The 17,870-nt window shown below is 34.1% G+C and overlaps 1 protein-coding gene across 1 annotated transcript in view; it reads left to right on the top strand.

The window, feature by feature from the left end:
* Positions 1 to 1,507: 1,507 nt before the first annotated feature.
* Positions 1,508 to 17,870, top strand: part of LOC149793655 (uncharacterized) — a 35,306-nt gene continuing 18,943 nt past the window's right edge. The window contains exons 1-6 of the mRNA XM_089967633.1: positions 1,508 to 1,619; positions 4,499 to 4,582; positions 8,791 to 9,090; positions 9,417 to 9,538; positions 10,705 to 10,891; positions 11,754 to 11,876. Coding sequence (XP_089823759.1) covers positions 4,510 to 4,582; positions 8,791 to 9,090; positions 9,417 to 9,538; positions 10,705 to 10,891; positions 11,754 to 11,876 — 805 coding nt within the window. The 5' untranslated portion in view covers positions 1,508 to 1,619; positions 4,499 to 4,509. The remainder of the gene's footprint in view (positions 1,620 to 4,498; positions 4,583 to 8,790; positions 9,091 to 9,416; positions 9,539 to 10,704; positions 10,892 to 11,753; positions 11,877 to 17,870) is intronic.

Raw genomic sequence — 17,870 nt, 5'->3', positions numbered from 1 at the left:
GAAAATGGGGTTTTAAACAAATTATAATTTAGTTCCGTATCACATATCAATATTATATATCTATATTATCCTAACTGTGTGAACTTCACAAGATGAAATATATTTTAATATTTTTGTTTTTGTTTTCTCAAATTCCAATATATCATTAGTTGGTCTGCAAGTTACTACAACTGAACACAACCACCCCAAGCAATGCAGTTAATCTTGTTTTTTTTTTCTTTCTATTTATGCTGGTTTGAGTATGCTAATGTTTATATATATATATATATATATATATATATATATATATATATATATATATATATATATATAACTACCAAAAGAATCGGGTATGTTTTTCCACAATTTTTTTTGTTGATATGTCACATGGTCCGAAGCAGCCTAGCTTTTTTGCCGAATCAGCCTGTAATTTGGGCCGAATTATCCATGGGCCAAATCAGCCAGCAGTCATATGTGTTGCAATTAACAAATAGCTTAAATGTAGCACATTCATCGTGTTCAGAAGCTCCTGTCAGTAGACAAATATAACACAAAACCGATTTATCTTTGTCATCCCAAAGCCCAATCGTAAATATTCTTCCAGAGTTACATGTCTTTTTCAAACACATTCCCCAACTAAAACAGTTAAAAGACGGACCGATTTAACATCAGCTTTAAAATTTCACTTTAATTTTTGTCAAATAAGTGTATTCGATCAAAATAATTTTTTTTCTTCTTTTTTCTTATCAGTACATAGAAATTCCGCAATAGTCTTTGTAACATCCATTTTGTTTACACTAGTTACAGTACCAGTGACCATTTTGTAAAGGTGGCACTCTACAGTTTCGTATGATTTTAAAGAAAAAGAATTTCCCTGGCTTTCCTCACTGGTTATACTGGCTTTTAAAAAGACCTTGTATATCTTAGGTATAATTCAAAGAACCTTTAATTCCCTTTATTTTGGTGTATGATTGATGGGTGTACTATGGGTTATAGAGTATAAAGCTTGGCCTTACTTCAGATGTGCATCTTTCAAAAAAGTTGTAGCTCTACTTGGTCATTTTCACTTCCTGAACGTCAGAGGTAAATTGTATAAAAAAGAGCTGATAACTTTTTTTTACATTTTATATATTTGGTAATTCATTCATTGCACTTTCAGAAGCTGGTATTGTCTAGTCTGGCAAAATTCATTTTCCCTATTTTAATAGCTGCTATGTAGAGTGTACTTGAGACTAATTCAGGCTGATTTTTTAATACAAGGGAGCAGTCATTTTAGTTAGCAGTGTGCTTAAATCATGTAAAATTTCCAAAAGTACAATATCCAAGAAATATCATCCACATTACATTAATGTAGCATAGAGGTATGCCAACATTCTCTCCACTGTGCATGTTTTAAATGCGAACTACTTCACCTTACATACGTCACTCTCTCAAAAGTACATATTAACTGGTGAGCGCCCCCAATAGAAGTAAAGGTCCTATACACTACTGTTATGTGCAGTATGACACAAAATCCGGGAACCAGGCTAACAGTTGTTATTGACTTCCGGTTTCTCGAAGGACGTGCGTACTGCATAACATGGTCGTTCAATGCAAGAGAATCACAAATTAACAAAATACGAAGTGATCTTGCAAGATATGTAAGCAGTTACATACTTTAGAAGAAGATAGTTCATTTATCTCAGCTGTAAATTGCAACTGTCGCCAATCGTCATAGCTCGAAATTATGAGTTTCTTTTCACTAACCCACTGGATCACCAACATACAAGTTTCGCTCATCCTGTCGGTGTGAAAAAGAAACCAGCACAGTTTCTAATTCAGCATATATTATTTATTAACATCAGCTCAGAACAATAGCAACTGTATTTCACCAATAAGACCCACAAATGAAGTACTCGGCGCACTTTCGTATTTCTCCGCATACCCAGTATAGTAAGTGCACAACATCACAACCTCTGGTAGGACATACTTCAGCCATTTGTGGTCATTTTCCCAGTATTTCAGGCCCTGTCGTAGTCTCTTCTCTTTGCCATGCTGTATCTTGTAATTTCTGCCGTTTCGTTGGCGGCTACGCACCTGGCAAATGCTTCCACAGGTATCCATTCGTCACCACACAATGCATTGAATTTTTACAACCAACAATATAATTATCAATTACTTGGCCATATTAATTTTTTCAAATATTTTGTTTGGCATACTCTTTGTTATCATCTGTAATGAATCATTGCTGGGGGCAGTACACCATGCTAATTAATATGCATAAAGACTGCATTGACACTAATTGCGCTAAATTAATTAACTCATTAACTTCTGAACCAAACAGCTAGGCATTCTCCTACAACATACTTGCAGAGAGATCACCTTGAGCAGTGTTAGCTTTACCACTTCCTGTATCCTGAGACTTACTGACAGCACTTGGCTTGCAGATTTTTACAGAGGGGGCTACTTGCAATAAATGTAATATTTTAAAAAAAATTTATATTCCTTTAATTAAGTTGAAATTTGGCACAGCAGTTCTCAATAAAATTATGTAAATAATGGTATAAATTTCGTGCAGACATGCAGAAATAAAACTCGAGTTCAAGCTTAGACAATGATTGCCATATTGCATACTAAATTTGAAGATTTTTATAATATTTCACACCACTTGTCTCCCACTGTCAAACAACATTTTGCATCACTGCACATTTATGACTCATTTCAGATATTTCAAGTTTTAAAAAACTCATTTTCATCAATTTATTGGAACAAATAGGAAATATTAAAGGTCCAGCAGGCTAGTGCTGTCCGTGAATTCTTGTTTTGGAACTTTAGTACTATTGCATCCTTCACAGCTCATTTCTTTTAGAAGTGAACATTAATCGGGGACAAAAGACATTCAGATACAGAAAGTTTTATTTTCAATTTATAATCATCATTACCACTGTCTACAGTTAAGAAAATTAAATAGGTAAAATAAAAGTTAAATATTAGAATTCTCTTAAAGTATGATTGAAAGTTTACTGTTTTTTAAAGTATACTTTATTTGTCCTCATGTAGAAAATCCTAATACTTCGATATACAGTACAGCTTATGCAATTTTTTGAACACCCCATGCTTTGTGGTAGGATTGGAGAGAGAGTGGAGGTAGTTAAGAAAAAAACTTAAGCCATCTCTCCATGCATCCTGACAGAGTTGCCATGGACTCTCATGAAGAATAGCTTGCACACCACCTTTTCTCATAGACTCGCATTCAGTGATCACTGTAGATAATATGGGCATTATTTCATGTTTATGACCTCTGCACGCATGAACTAAAGAGGTTAAGAGAGAGTGGGGCAGCGAATTATCTACTTTGATATCTCCTTCTGGGGCAGTTTGCTTTTTGATGCTGAGAAAGATTTGATCATTTAGTTTGTTATAAACATTTCCTAGTTCTAATGAAGATATGTAATGATACATAATGCCAGATGAAAGTTTCAGTAACAGTAGCCTAATGATAATGACCCACAGACTGTATTAATACAGTTTGTGCAATGAATTGAACTATTTTTCAGTTCTACGTTATTGGAATCTACAGATGCATTCGTATACTTATATCTCGTGCAGTTTGCACAATATTCTTTTGTAACTATCATATGATGTCAGTGATATTGTACTCCCTGCAGTGAAATGTATGATAAACATCAAACAAATTAATAAAATAATCGCATTCATACCTGAAGTTAAATAAAATTGTATAAGTTCCCATAGATATCCCATACATAGTTCTCATTAACATAATGGATGATTTCTTCTGATGTCCAATCACAGCTTTTTACAATTTACCAGTACAAATTATAATTAACTCATTTATGCAGAATTTTAAAACTCAATATGACATCATGTAACCGTGTGCCATCATATCTGAATGTGATGCCTACATGGCCCATTTGGATTTGTTGAACTTGCGTCCACTTTCTTAATGTTATGTCTCATTTTCTTTAGGAAGGTAATAATGTACATGTAAAATTTGGAAGTCCAGTGGTATACATAACTCTTTTCCACATTTTACCAGTGCCTGATTGTAAGTTTCTTAAATTTTCACTCATTATACATTTAGCCATTCTTTTTACCCAAGCATAAATAGGAAAACATATACTTTTGTATATCATGGAAATGCATCAGTTGTTTAACTTGAACAAATCATCACTTCTGGTCCTCTAAGATATGGTGATTTCTTTGACAAGCATCCTAATATCGAAAGACACTAAAACTACCCAGTAAATATTTGGAATTAGCTTTGGTATTTCTTTGTTATTTTTTTTTTTTTTGTCTTTGAATGCTTGGTGTATATGTGAAGAGGAATAACTGCTTGAGATACAAGTATGATCTATGCTTATTTACTAACTAAAGGTCTAGGCATCATGAGCTTTTCAAGTCAGTCATACTCATTTTTTTTTATTAATTAGCTTTTTCATCAGTGTAAATATTATGTTTTTTCTCTCTCTGCATAAAAAGCACAAGAGTTTTAATAATTCTAATGATTCTACATTTTCAGAGTTCTGTTAAATGTTTGCAGAGAAAGTAGTTCAGATGATGATCATCAGCTGTCTTACAATTAAAGCTGAAACGCCTCCTATAGGTATGTAGAACATATAATTTTCTTTTTAACCTAAGTTACTTGGTAATCATATAATATTGGCAAATATGTACATTTCTTTATATGCAAAACTATACTAGAACACTGGTGATAGGAATTGGTCAGAACTCCATAATCAATGATCAGTTCCATTTAACCAGCTTATAATCAATTATAATAGGTTACTAGGGGCAAATTTTATTTTTTCTTTGTGTTACAGTTTTATCTTTGCTCAAGAAATAAAAATGTTAATAAATGTACAGGAGTAATCTCTTAGATTTTTTTTGTAATGTGTTATTTTTGTTCTGCAGCTTTGTGAAATGAAATATTCTGTGGCTGATCAGTTTTATAAAACTGAAAAATTTCTGCAATCTCCCAGAACCCATTAATACATATATGATGTGTCTGTCATTAAAGGTAAAGAAGAACATGATTTTCTTGTTTGTCGTTAGTTTCTAATACCACAGTGAAAGGATGTTTCATTTAAACTGAAACAAATCATCAAAAATTGTTTAAATTTATTAACTCAACAATTTAACAGCAAAATCATGTAATCATGGTTAAATTTTTCTCGTTTATAAAAGTCTGCACCTATGGAATATGGTAGGGTTTTATATTTCTAGCTATGAAGGGAATAGATAATTCAGCTTGACTGTAGTGAATCAGAAGTCTTATAGCTTACCGCTTACACAGGAGTTTTACTAACCTTTGTGTTTTGCATGTAACTAAAAAGAAGAAAATAAATGAGGATACTGGTTGCCATATTGCAACATGAGCTGGAAGCTATGACTAACCTTATGGCATGCACTGTCTTTATCAAGGCTTTTTTGGTGCAACTCATACATCTCCACCATGATGTTGTGTTAGACCATTTGAAGGTCTTACTTGGCCATAGTAAATACCTTCTCAGATCTTCTCCTTGGGAAGTTGAGACCCACTTAGGAGGACAAATTCGTACCGTGGCTTCCCAAGATATGAAGGATCACCAACATACATCCACTGCACCACCTATAGTCCATCTCAATTGGCTAGGAAGCATGGTAATGCAAATTGTCTTCAAAGGTCATCCACAAGTTCTTTAAACAGATGCAGGCTCCCACCATCTAATCCACATCCTCAATTTAGACCTCCTCCTTGACCATTGGGTTCAAGGCATGGTTGCCTAAGATCCTCAAGAAGAAAATTCACTTCCTCAATCCATAATGCATCTGTTGACATTGACTTTCATCACTTGCATATCCTGATAGATCCTCTTCATTCCAAATCCCTCCAGCTTTGCTTGGACCAGGTTTTGTTCTCACAACTTAATTTTTTACCTAATAAATGGGAGTAGTAGCAGCATATCTCCAATTAATGGCAATTCTGGTTTTCCACTACTTCGATGAATGGCTGATTCACAATGTTTGGTCACAGCCATTCCATCAGGATCTGTTCCAATGCTTATCATTAGTAGCTTGCTTGGGTCTTTCACCAAAGCTCAAGAAGACAGCTCATTTCACCTCATGATTTTGTTTATGTTTGGATGAGTTCTCTCACAAACCAGAACTTAGTCTAGGTCCCATGGTCCTAATAAAATGAAATCTGGCACTTCTAGTGGCACTACAAGCACTGACATCACTGTCTGCTTGTTTATAACTCTTCCTACTTGGAAACATATGCACTACTGAAGATTTGATACCCTTTGGACATTTGTGTCCCATACAGTTTTTTTTTGCAAGAGGAAACCAGAGTTCACTCTCAGTTGTCCATTCATTAGGACCAGATTTCAAACACCACCTGCATTGGAGGATGAATCAGGAACTGGGATCTTCATGCATGCACTTGATCTTCAGATTGTATATTCTTGCTTATTGCCAAAAATATTAGATGTAGATTTTGCTTTATTCATCACTTTTACCCAATCTCCTTCTTCCAAATCACATTTAAACAAGATATCCATTGCTGTTCTATTTATTTTGACCCAGTCATGTGCTCAAGAGTTACCATTATTCAGAGATATAAGCAATCCAAGGAAGCAATTTAAATCATATGAAATGACATTCTTTAATTATAGAAGTCACTTAACCAGCATACAGTATGTTCACATAACTAATCATCATTGATACATTTTAGTTTTCTGTTTCAGCTTATTGTAATACAAATTTGTAATTTTCATCATAGTATTAGTATACATTCCTCCTTTGGATTTGGACAGCTGGTTGTTTCAGCATTTCCTTTTGTTCATAATTGGCAGATTTGTCTTTGTTTTCACACAGAAGACCAGGTAATTGCTTGAACCATGAAACTGGTTTGTGAAAAGGGGGATTTGTGTCTGGCAGCAATGCTGGTAAACCATTTGTTCCACAACATTAACCCACACGAATCAACTGTAGTTGTAAAATCTAAAGTGAGTTGAGCAGGATGAGATGCCCTGCATTATGGCAGTACTAAATTATTTGGCCCCCCCCCCCCAACACTTTATTGGACTGACTAACAATTGACTATCATTGTCAATCAATTAAGGTATGAACACTTGCTCAATAGAGTAACCAAGTAAACGGGTACTTATTTATGTCCACTTATATCTAAGCAAACAACGTCAGAGTGTTGAAGATAGGTACTTATTTATAGGTCACTTTTATCAAGGCAAATTACGTCTGAGTGTTGAAGATATTACAGTATTTTTTAATCATTATTTCTGAAACTTCTTTATTGTATTATGGAGGTATTATTAAAGTTTAGTGCAATCGTACCAATAATTAAGATCCAAGGGATGTACTTCATTAAGTGCAAGTCAAAAGCTTCAATGTACATATAGTGATCTGTGATGTAAACATGCTAACTGAATGTGAGCATCAAACCAGGTGCTATTTTTGTATGTTCTTGTCATACTGGGAGCACAGTTTTTACGAGTTAGGTATTTACAATTTTTGGCAAATGAAAACATCATTGATGGTGCATGGATACAAGATTCTAATGCAATAATGCTTTACAAAAGAATAATAAAGAGAAGAAAAAAGGGATAGGTTATTGTTGTAAATGCTCACAGCAACCCTCTAATGCTCAACTCTTGTTGGGGCCCCGTATGGCTGAGTGGGCTAAAGTGCTTACTGTTACAATGATTGCCAGCTCACCTCTTTCTGTGTGGGTTCATGTCTCAGGTTCGGCCAGTTTGGGTATGTGAGAAAACTTGCCAGTAGCTTCTTGTGGGTCAGTGGTTCTTTCTGGTGTTTTCTTGGGTTCTTCCTCCACCATTTATACTGGCTGCCATGTATAGCCTTGTGCTGAAAAATGGCGTTAAAACCTACAACAACAAGCACTCTACCCTTGTCATTGATCAAATTATACACATTTGAATTGGGTAGAAATAATAAGGAAATTGAAGAAAATTTAATATATTTATTGACTTTACAAACGAATATTGAAGTTGTCCCAAGACTTATTGTCAAATGAATGTTGAAGTTGTCCCACGACTAATAGTACATGCAAACATTGCTTTAATTTTGTGTCTCAACATTTATTGGTCATAAAAAATTTACTTTTGAGAATAATTTAGGGTGTCAAAGGACTTAAAGTATCATAAAATAGACAGTCATTACTGGTACAGGTAAAGATTGGAGCCCTGGGTTGAGGCCATTACTGGTCTAAAGTGCTCACATTTACCAGTCACTGCCATCTCAGCTGTGCATGGGTTTGAGTCTCGTTTTTTGCCAGTGTGGATATGTGAGAAATCTGCCAGACTTAACTTCAGGTTTGTACACATTTCATAAAATTTCCCTTTGATCGTGTACCCAGGTAAACAATCATTTGAATCGATGGGTACTGGGTAGAAGTTTTTCTAAAATTTTGACAGCTTTTGTCCTATTGATTTAGGTAATGTTTTTGTCGGTTGTATTCTGGCTTTATCATTTCCGCCACCACTGAGATTTCATTATTGTGCACAATCTTTGCGTTTTGTGTAATTAGCATTTTGACATTCCATGTCATATATTGATTACTTAAATTAAGAAAACACATGACATGTAATTGATTGCATTTATATAATGTAAATTATATACTTATGGAAGCTATAATGAGTTAAGGTACTTTTTATCAGGGTTTACACTGTTCTAGATAGACACAACATTTCTTTCTGGGTCCCAGCTATTGAAAGGTTTGTCATGAATCATAAAAACAGTTTGTTTTTTCATTAAGCACTGTTCACTGAATTTTTTTCATTTTGTCCAATACAGTACCAGGAGGGACCACTAAATCTGAAACAGCTTGTGAAGGTAGAGACCAGCAACTGTTCGTAGAATACTATGATTCTTTATGGCATGACTGGTACTTCAACACAACAATGATTTGCCAAGTCCAAGGAAAAGACGAATATCATGTGAACCCATCTTACAATGGCAAAGTTGAAAAGTGTAACAAAATGGGGATACACCTAAGAAACCTATCTTTAACTGACTCAGGAGATTATTCATTGCAGTCCTATAGAGAGGAAATCCAGAATCAGTATAAACAGATGATGTCTCTTACAGTGTTAGGTTTGTAAAATAATTGCTGTCATTCTGCTTGTCCAGCTCATATGTTAAATGTTTGTACTTAAATCATAATACACTAGGTCAGGAAGTATAATGAATCCTACATTATAACAAATTAAATTGTTAATATACATTTCAAAATGGAATTTTATAATGAAAAGTCATGTCATGTAAATGAGCAAAGATTTCATGATCTTTTTTTACGAAATCATAAAGTAGAACTTAAATATGGAAAATAGGAATATGGAAAATAGGAATCAAATGGCATCAGCAACCTATTTGATTGCTGTTATTAATAAATATTATTGTATTGTTATCCATTTGAACAGCTGCACCAACAAAAGAATGTACCCCATCCATTGAGATGCATTCTAAAGATGTGTTAAAGTGTTCAACATCTTGTGGAAATCTTGACCCAGAATGGAGATTAGATAAAACAGGAACCACACTGGTAAGTTACCATCAAGGTCATATAAAAATGATCACAGGACATTATTTTTATTTACTTTGCATTTTGCCTTGCAGTAGCATCTTTTAGTGAGATCAAATGTCTGTTAAATTAAAAACAATTGCTGAAGTAATATAGCAATCAATATGTTGCACAAAAAACCTGAAGCATACATGTGGAGCAAAATAATTTGTTTATTGCAAAATACTGAATGCTTTCTGGGCTTAATATAAGCTATCATTGATCATGCAGTTGCAAAGATGTCTAGCGCCTGCCTCTCAGATGTATAGTACTGTACATTTCTTTTATTGTATACATATATATATATTGCCATTTCGCCCTACCCTTTGGAAAAGTTGTAAAAATGTGCTTTAAAGCCAGGTTTAAAATTGTCTTTATTTGTTCCAAAATGGTTTAATGATTATGAGTCTGCACAATGATTTCTACAGCTGTCCAATTCATTTTACATAGATTATTCTGCTTGAGAATTTTAGATTAATATTTCTTCTTTTTTTTTGATGAGCATAAAGCCTTAATACACTTCTAATGCACAGTTGTAATATTCATTGGGAATAAAGCTTGCTGACTATTTAAATTAAGGGAATGACAAGAGAAAGAGAGAGAAAGAAACATTAACAGTTAATCCTAACCAATTTCCCCCACCCAGAATCTTCATTTGAAACATTTATCCTTTAAAGACAACTTGCATTGTTTGCAGAAGTTTTCACAGAATTTTGTTAACTTGAATTCTTTCATTGAGTCACTGCATAGACAGTGCAGAAGTGGGAGGAATGGAAATTTCAGAACTGGAGAATGTCCACTATTGGTCAAGTAAACTGAAGCATCATCTCCTGTCAAGTGTTTCAGTGATAGTTCAGAGCACAAATTATCATGCTTAGACATAAAAACTGAATGAATTAATGATGTCATTGTCATCCTCAAACTTGAAGGATGAGCAACAACAACAATATACTTGAAATGTTTAAATAACTCATCCATACTATAGCCATTACCAGCTTTCTTCAAATGGTCTTCAGTTCCATTAGACTATTTATTTATTTATTTAGCTGTTTTTTTAAATTTCCAGTCACTCTCTTTAAAGTTGAATCTGTTTGATGTCGGTGATGAAGAAGATAATGTTTATGATGGTAGTTGTGGTTTCTTTACAGTGGGATGGAAGCTTTTTGCACATCAATTGTAGCTGGAAAGTTGAGCATTTGTGGTGCTGTCCACAGGGACCAAATATGAGATGCTATCAGGGGAATGACTCTGATTTGTGTGCGTCAGTAAATATCAGCAGTTTATGCTCAGAAGATAGTTCTATTGGAAATGACTCTGAAATCCATCCTCCTAAAGGTACTGAACCTAAATTTTTATAAAATCTATGAATAAATAATAGAACTTTATTTAGAGGTTAATGATGTATTAGAAAACCAAATGGACACTACAACATAACCTGTATGGCTATAATCATCATTAGACATTTAAAGACTTGATGCAGTGTATATTATTAATTAATTTTCAGACTTTTACTCGTACATTTGATTATTGTTATGTAAATCAATATACAGTAAGTAAAGCTTTTGATCTGACACTCTTGTTTGATACCTTGATGTGAACTTATAGGTCACTTTAATAGGTGGGATGTGATCGGTGTGAATGATTCTTAAATGATCTGATTCAGCAGTTAGTTTGGAAATTATGAACTGGACAGAAAAAAAACACTGTCTGAAAGCATTGTTGGCATGATGTGTTCAAACACAAAGATTTGTGACTTAGAGCCATCTGGCATCATTTCATTATATGCCCATTGTAAGCTTTCAAATTGATGAATTTAGCAACAATTTCTTTTTGGAATGCCACAGCAAGTTTCCATAAAAATTTTGATTACATCACACATTGTTTACTTCATAGCAATCTTCATCTTCAGAATATACATCAGGAAAAAAACTCTGCTTAAAAATTATCTTCCGTTTCTGAGTGTGAATTATTGAGAGCCTAACCATACATATTCAGTTGGAGCCCTGGTATGATTTGATAAACGTAAGTGCAGTTGTACAGTTGCAGTGCGAGTTTAATTATGCTTTCATATCCTCAGTGATTGTTTTTGATTTTTTTTCTCCAAATCTTTCTTAGAGTTGTAAAATCGAATGTTTTATTCCACTTTGAAATTCTCTGTCTGACGCTAATGTGGAGAAAACACATTTTGCCTTTTCAGCTCCAGACAGCAGTGGCATATCTTTGGTCGTAGTGACAGCTATTGGAGTCATCATTGTCATCATCATCATAATTGTTACCGTCATCATTTTCTGTTGCTGTGTGAGGAAAAGCAACAAGCAACGTAAGACCTGCTCATTTTACATCTTTTAAGCATTGATCATTTTGACTTGACATTTGACGATTTGCATCTAAAGTTTTCAGGAACTTCCATCAACCTTTCTCAGAATTAAAATTCTAAACACATTTATATTCCAGGCATTTTACAGCACCAGATCTAGATTAAAATCAAAGTACACCTGATCCTTGGCTATCATTTGATAAAATGGCAATGAATGGTATCTGATCATTCTTTTGCAAATAAAAAGAGAAACTGAATTACCATAGTGTCAGTTTCCATTTCTGCCTTCAAAGGTTTTAAGCATTCAGTTACTTAGAGGAATGAACATTTAGTTAGCATTACTAGCAGCTTTATTAATGTCTTGACTAAGAAGGCCCCGAGTGGTTGAGTGGTCTAAAGCGCTTGCTTTTACTGATCACTGCTGTCTCACCTCTGTCAGTCTTAGTTTGAGTCTCAGACTTGATTAATGTGGATATGTGAGAAAGCTGCTGGTAGCTTCTCATGGGTCGATGGTTCTTACCAGGGTTTTTCCCAGGTTCTTCTTCAACCAGTTTTGCTGGCTGCTAGTGATGGGAATCAGTCAGAATTTCATAATCAATAATCGGTTCCACTTAATTAACTGATAATTGATTATAATCAGTTACTTAGAGCAAATTTTAAATTTTGTTTGTTATACAGTTATATCTTTGGTCAAGAGTTCAAAATGTTAATAAATGTACAGGCTTAATCTCCTTTAATGACATGTATACTTTAAGCTGATTAAAATATTACATTTTTTTCTCCTGTGTTGTGATATCTTTGTTCTAAAACTTTGTTAAATGAAAGCAGCTTTTTATTGCTGATCAGTCTTATGTAACTGAAATTCTATTGCAATACCCTTTCATTCATATGCGATATGTCTATAATTTAAAGCACAGAAGGACATGGTTGTCTTGTTTGTCATTATTTACAAATACAACAAAGGATTTTACATTTAAATTAAAATAAATCATCCAACTATGTTTAAATTTATTAATACAACAATTAACAGGTTAATCATGTAATCATGACTATAAGTTCCTAATTATGAGAGTTTGCAGTTCAGAATATGGCATGGTTTTATATTTGTAAGTTGTGAAGGGAATAAATAATTCAGATCAATCTTAGCAGATTAAAGACCCTATTTAGCTTACCATCTACACAAGTTTTACTAACCTATGTGTTTTTCATGAAAAAAAGGAAGTAGTCTCCCTTTACACACCATCAATTATAATTGATAATTGGAACAACACTACTGGTTGTCATATATAACCTATCTTGCGCAGAGAAAAGATGTAAAAACCCCAAAACAACAACAACTTTCTAGAGACATCCAAATTATAGTTTCATATGAAGGGTTATTTTCATTGGGCATGTTGCAATTGTGTTCACTAAATAATATTCTTTTTGTTTTATGAATATATGGATGTTGAGAGAGCTGTACAGCCTGGTGCTACCAATTATAAAATCTGTGAAGTAGACAATTTACTTAACACATAACAGATGTTGTGACAAACTATTATACCTCTCAGTCACCATGCCTGTTGTCAGTGTTAAACAGTGCAAAGATGTTGATCGAGTTATTATACCTCTCCTTATTTTCAACAATTTCCAGATTTTCTTGAATCTTATTGATTTAATCTCGAGCTACTTTTATGTTTACAATGAATGCTTTGATGGTGCTTCAGATTTAATAATGAATGCTGCCTTTACTATTGTTGAGTATATGAATCTTCCTATTCACCCATAAGGCAACTGCAAAAGATCTTGGGCTATTTCTTATGACCAGGGTGAAACTTATGCATGCTTATTATGATATTGGTTTGTTGCGTTGATATTAAAGCCATTTAAAACAAAATGGCTTCAACAGTAATATAAACATTGTTTATTGAAGATCTTTCATAATTGAAATAATAATACAAATCTGCTATTTACTTAAAAGATCAAATGTCATCTTTTGTAATAAAAAGAAGAGTACAATAACAGTTATCCTGTCTTATATGTTGTGCTGAGAGCATTAATGCATCAAAGCTTGAGAACCAGTATTCTAAGATATCTACAGATTAGCAGTTGAAACCATAAAAGAACTGACAATAATGTTTGAAAACATGTAATTTTAAGACATCTTCAAAATGACATAAAGGAAATTAAAAATAAATATAAGAAAATGTTGGGTATTTAATCTGTGATTCCTGAAGGTTATGTAGCCTATGTTCACTTTCAAGGCAGTAAGTTAAAGAAAATAAACAGATCATGTGAGTGCTAATAATAAAATACATTGGACTGAAAGAGTGGTTAACTAAGCATTTATACTCTTAAAATGCAATAGAAAAACAAATATATACAAAAGAATTTACATTAACCATGTACAATGAGAAACAGATATTGTTGACATGCATGCATATGAGAAAATGACAATGACTGGTACAAATGTAGTTTTGGGAGTGTTTTCTCTTGATATGAAACAGTAATTGAACAGAGGAGATGATGCCTATGAAAATGAATTACCACTAAACAACACATATTTCAAACATCGAACAGTTATCTAGCTATTCTAAAGAGATAATAAGAAAGATTCTGCAGTAGAAAGAATTAACGTACTTAAAGACAGGATTGTGGATATATTTAATGCAAAAGCAAGATTGTAAAATGGACAGATAAGCTGAAAAAATATCTTCGATGTATCAACAAGGTTCAGGCTCAAGTCTGTGATTAGAAAAGGCAAGGAAGTTTAAATTATGGATCTTATTTGGATACCATTCAACTGGCCCTTGGGTTGCCTAAATATAGGCTTATTCAGAAAGCTTCGTACTACAAGTCAATCTATGCAAAATGTTGGCGGCTATACAACACAGACAAAAATATTTAAAGGCAGACAAACTATCTCAGTTAATCTAGTTGCTGGCAGATCAGAACATTATCAAAGATAGGAGTTAGAGTGTTATGAACAAGAGGTGTTGCTTTATGATAAAGCAGAATTGTACATGGTGGAAAATATTTGACAGCCTTAAATATGAATGATAAAATGATATGTAATGGTGAAATGGAAAGGATATGGGGTCATCCATTAATTATGTCAACAAAATGGGGGGGGAGGGGGTTTGAAGAAATTTGACAATTGTTGACATGGGGGAGGGGGAGTTCAAGATAAATTGATGTCAACAATGTTATTTTTTACAATAAATTTAATAAATAAAAAAATAGGAAATTAGTCGGTTGGTCAAACCTGTTCTTATTATGTCTCTGGATGGACCAGATGAAAAGCCGAGGTATCAAAAAGTTATTGATGTGGCAATTCATCATTTTGTGAAGCAGAACCTCGATGCTTTGTTCGTTGCAACGAATGCGCCTGGTAGGAGTGCATTCAATCGAGTAGAAAGGCGAATGGTTCCTTTGAGTCGAGAACTGTCAGGCCTGATTTTACCACATGGGCATTTTGGAAGCCACCTTGACTCACAAGGTCGAACAATTGATGAAGAATTGGAAAAATCAAATTTCAGATATGCTGGCGAAACATTGTCAGAAGTATGGACACAAGTAACTATAGATAATTTTCAAACAGTGGCAGAGTATATTGTGCCTGAAGTGTCTGAGCTTGAGGCAGAAAATTTGCTAACTAAGGATCAAGATTGGTGCAAAAACCATGTAAGAACAAGTCAGTACTTTTTACAAATTGTAAAATGCCATGATGTAAATTGTTGCCAACCGATTCGAAGCTCGTACTTTGAGATTATCGCTGATAGATTCATTCCACCACCAATTCCAGTCTGCCAAACTAGTGAAGGCCTTAAAGCACCAGATGCATCTGAGAGTGACTTGCACAGATTTCCATCTCTTTTCTTGAATCAGTCTTTGAAAGTTGATAACATGCTACCTCGATCGGCAAAGGCATTCAAAATTCTTCCATATAATCTATATTGTCCTTCCATTCAGTTGTCGTTGCTTGAACGTATCTGCAAAATCTGTCACCTCTGTGTTGCTTCACAAGTCATATTGAAGAAGCATGTTCAACAGCACCGACAACGCGATCTTGGGCCTAGGCAATAACCACATGCTCCTCAACCGCAAAGAATTTCGGCCAGTAGGAGTGGCTGCCAAAAGACAGAGAGAGCTGATGGCAATTATTGCTCATGGAGAGATGTTAAGCGCAGAATGGTTAGACAAAGATGATGTTGACTTGTCGGGTGTATCGGTTCCACAAGAAATTAATGAGTCAGCCACTATGCCCATTATAACAATTGAGGAACATTTGGCTTCCCCATGGGAAGATGATAGAAGCTAGAATATAAACTGTCTATTTTTTCATGAATTCAAAGTGTTATAGTGAATTTGAAATCTCTTAAACAAGTAAAAAAAATGTATTAAAATTTATTTGTAGACCTTTTAATTTCCATAATTCTATTTTTAGCATAAAAGCCAGCTGTATAAAATATTGTTAGTTTCGGGGGGGGGGCGTAAAATTTTATGGGGGGGGCACTGAAAGTTTGACAGTTGTTGACAAGGGGGGGGGGGGGTAAAAAATTGCCTAAAAATTGTTGACATAATTAATGGACGTCCCCTATGGCAATTCTTGAAACATTAATGCTTCTTCTAATTTCATATAAAACATGTAATAACTACATGATAAACTATGCCTTTTCACTGTTGAATATGTTCCTTGATCACATTAACATTGGGAATTCATCTTTATGTCTGTATGATTAAACAAAGTGTGATATCTCCTTCCCATTCCTTCCCCTTGCTGCCTTCAGGTGGCACCAGTTTAAGTTTTTGCTTGTGAACTAACAAGACATCATTCAGTGGATATTTGTGCTTTTTTTAGTTATATCCATTGAGTCTTTTCAGATGTATTTTGGATTATTCTAGAGGTGGTATACATCATTTTATTTTAAAAAATTGACTGTAATTATGTGAATTTATTTCACTTTCTGCTTTCTCTGACCTCATGGCTCTACACATTTACATTGTATATGCATATGTTAAAAATTATGTTCACCTACACTATTTATCACCTCTGGTGTGGTGCGTGTCTTTGACATTTAGTGCATTTAACAATAAGATTTAACATAGGTACAGTTTAAAGAACTTTTCAACATAAGCCAGACATGATTTTTCTGCTTTAAAGGGGAATTCCACTTTCCTCTTGACTTGAATCCAATTTTTCTTGATATAGTCCAGTTTTTTTTATCATCTCCAATCTGGTTTTTTAAAAACGGTCTATTTGGTCCCATTCCGCAGTGACCCTTGTAACGTATTCATTGCATATATTAGTTAGCCCACAACTCTCGTAAAGAGTATTCTGATTGGTCAAAAGTTTAAATTCATCCCATGAATCCTCATGTAATGGAAACTGATGGCAATGGAAAGAAGAAGTGTGCTTGCAAAACAATAGCGTCCCGAGTTGTTGAGAGAGACCATGATATGAGAAGTTTAAAAAAAGGTTTAAAAATTGTATGGAAATGGGTATGGATGGAGCGAAAAAGTCGACGGAAATTTTGTTGGTCAGTTTATAAGAAAACTGAATGCTAGAGGACTGGGATTTTGTGACTTATGCTCTACGTTAATAGGGTTGGAAGAGTTTGGAACGGCACCTACAAAAGAAGCTGCATACAGAAAAATTGAAGCTCAAAAGGCATCTGGAAAAAGTGCAGTTAATTGCTATAAGAAGAAAGATTTCTTGCATGAGAGAACAGATATAGCTCTCTGTCAGAATATGCGCACTGCATGTCGCCAATTCAGGCACCAGCTTGAAAGGAAAAAAGGCTATCATTTAGAAGGAAAATAAACCATTGCACATTGAGTTAAAAAAGTCAATCAAAAAGGAAGGCTAAACAAATCTTTGCCAAAGCAGGAAAAAGAGCTTGACTGGAATATCAACAGGTTGTGTCCATTGGAGAAAAAGACAAATGAATGTATATAGTTGATGTACTTGGGTGTTTATTTTGCATATTTGTTATGAAATGAGAGAAGTATGATATA

The sequence above is a fragment of the Sinohyriopsis cumingii genome, chromosome 8, assembly GCF_028554795.1.
Source record: "Sinohyriopsis cumingii isolate HCF-2022 chromosome 8, ASM2855479v2, whole genome shotgun sequence".
Lineage (NCBI taxonomy): Eukaryota > Metazoa > Mollusca > Bivalvia > Unionida > Unionidae > Sinohyriopsis > Sinohyriopsis cumingii.
This window is presented reverse-complemented; position numbering and strand designations above follow the sequence as displayed.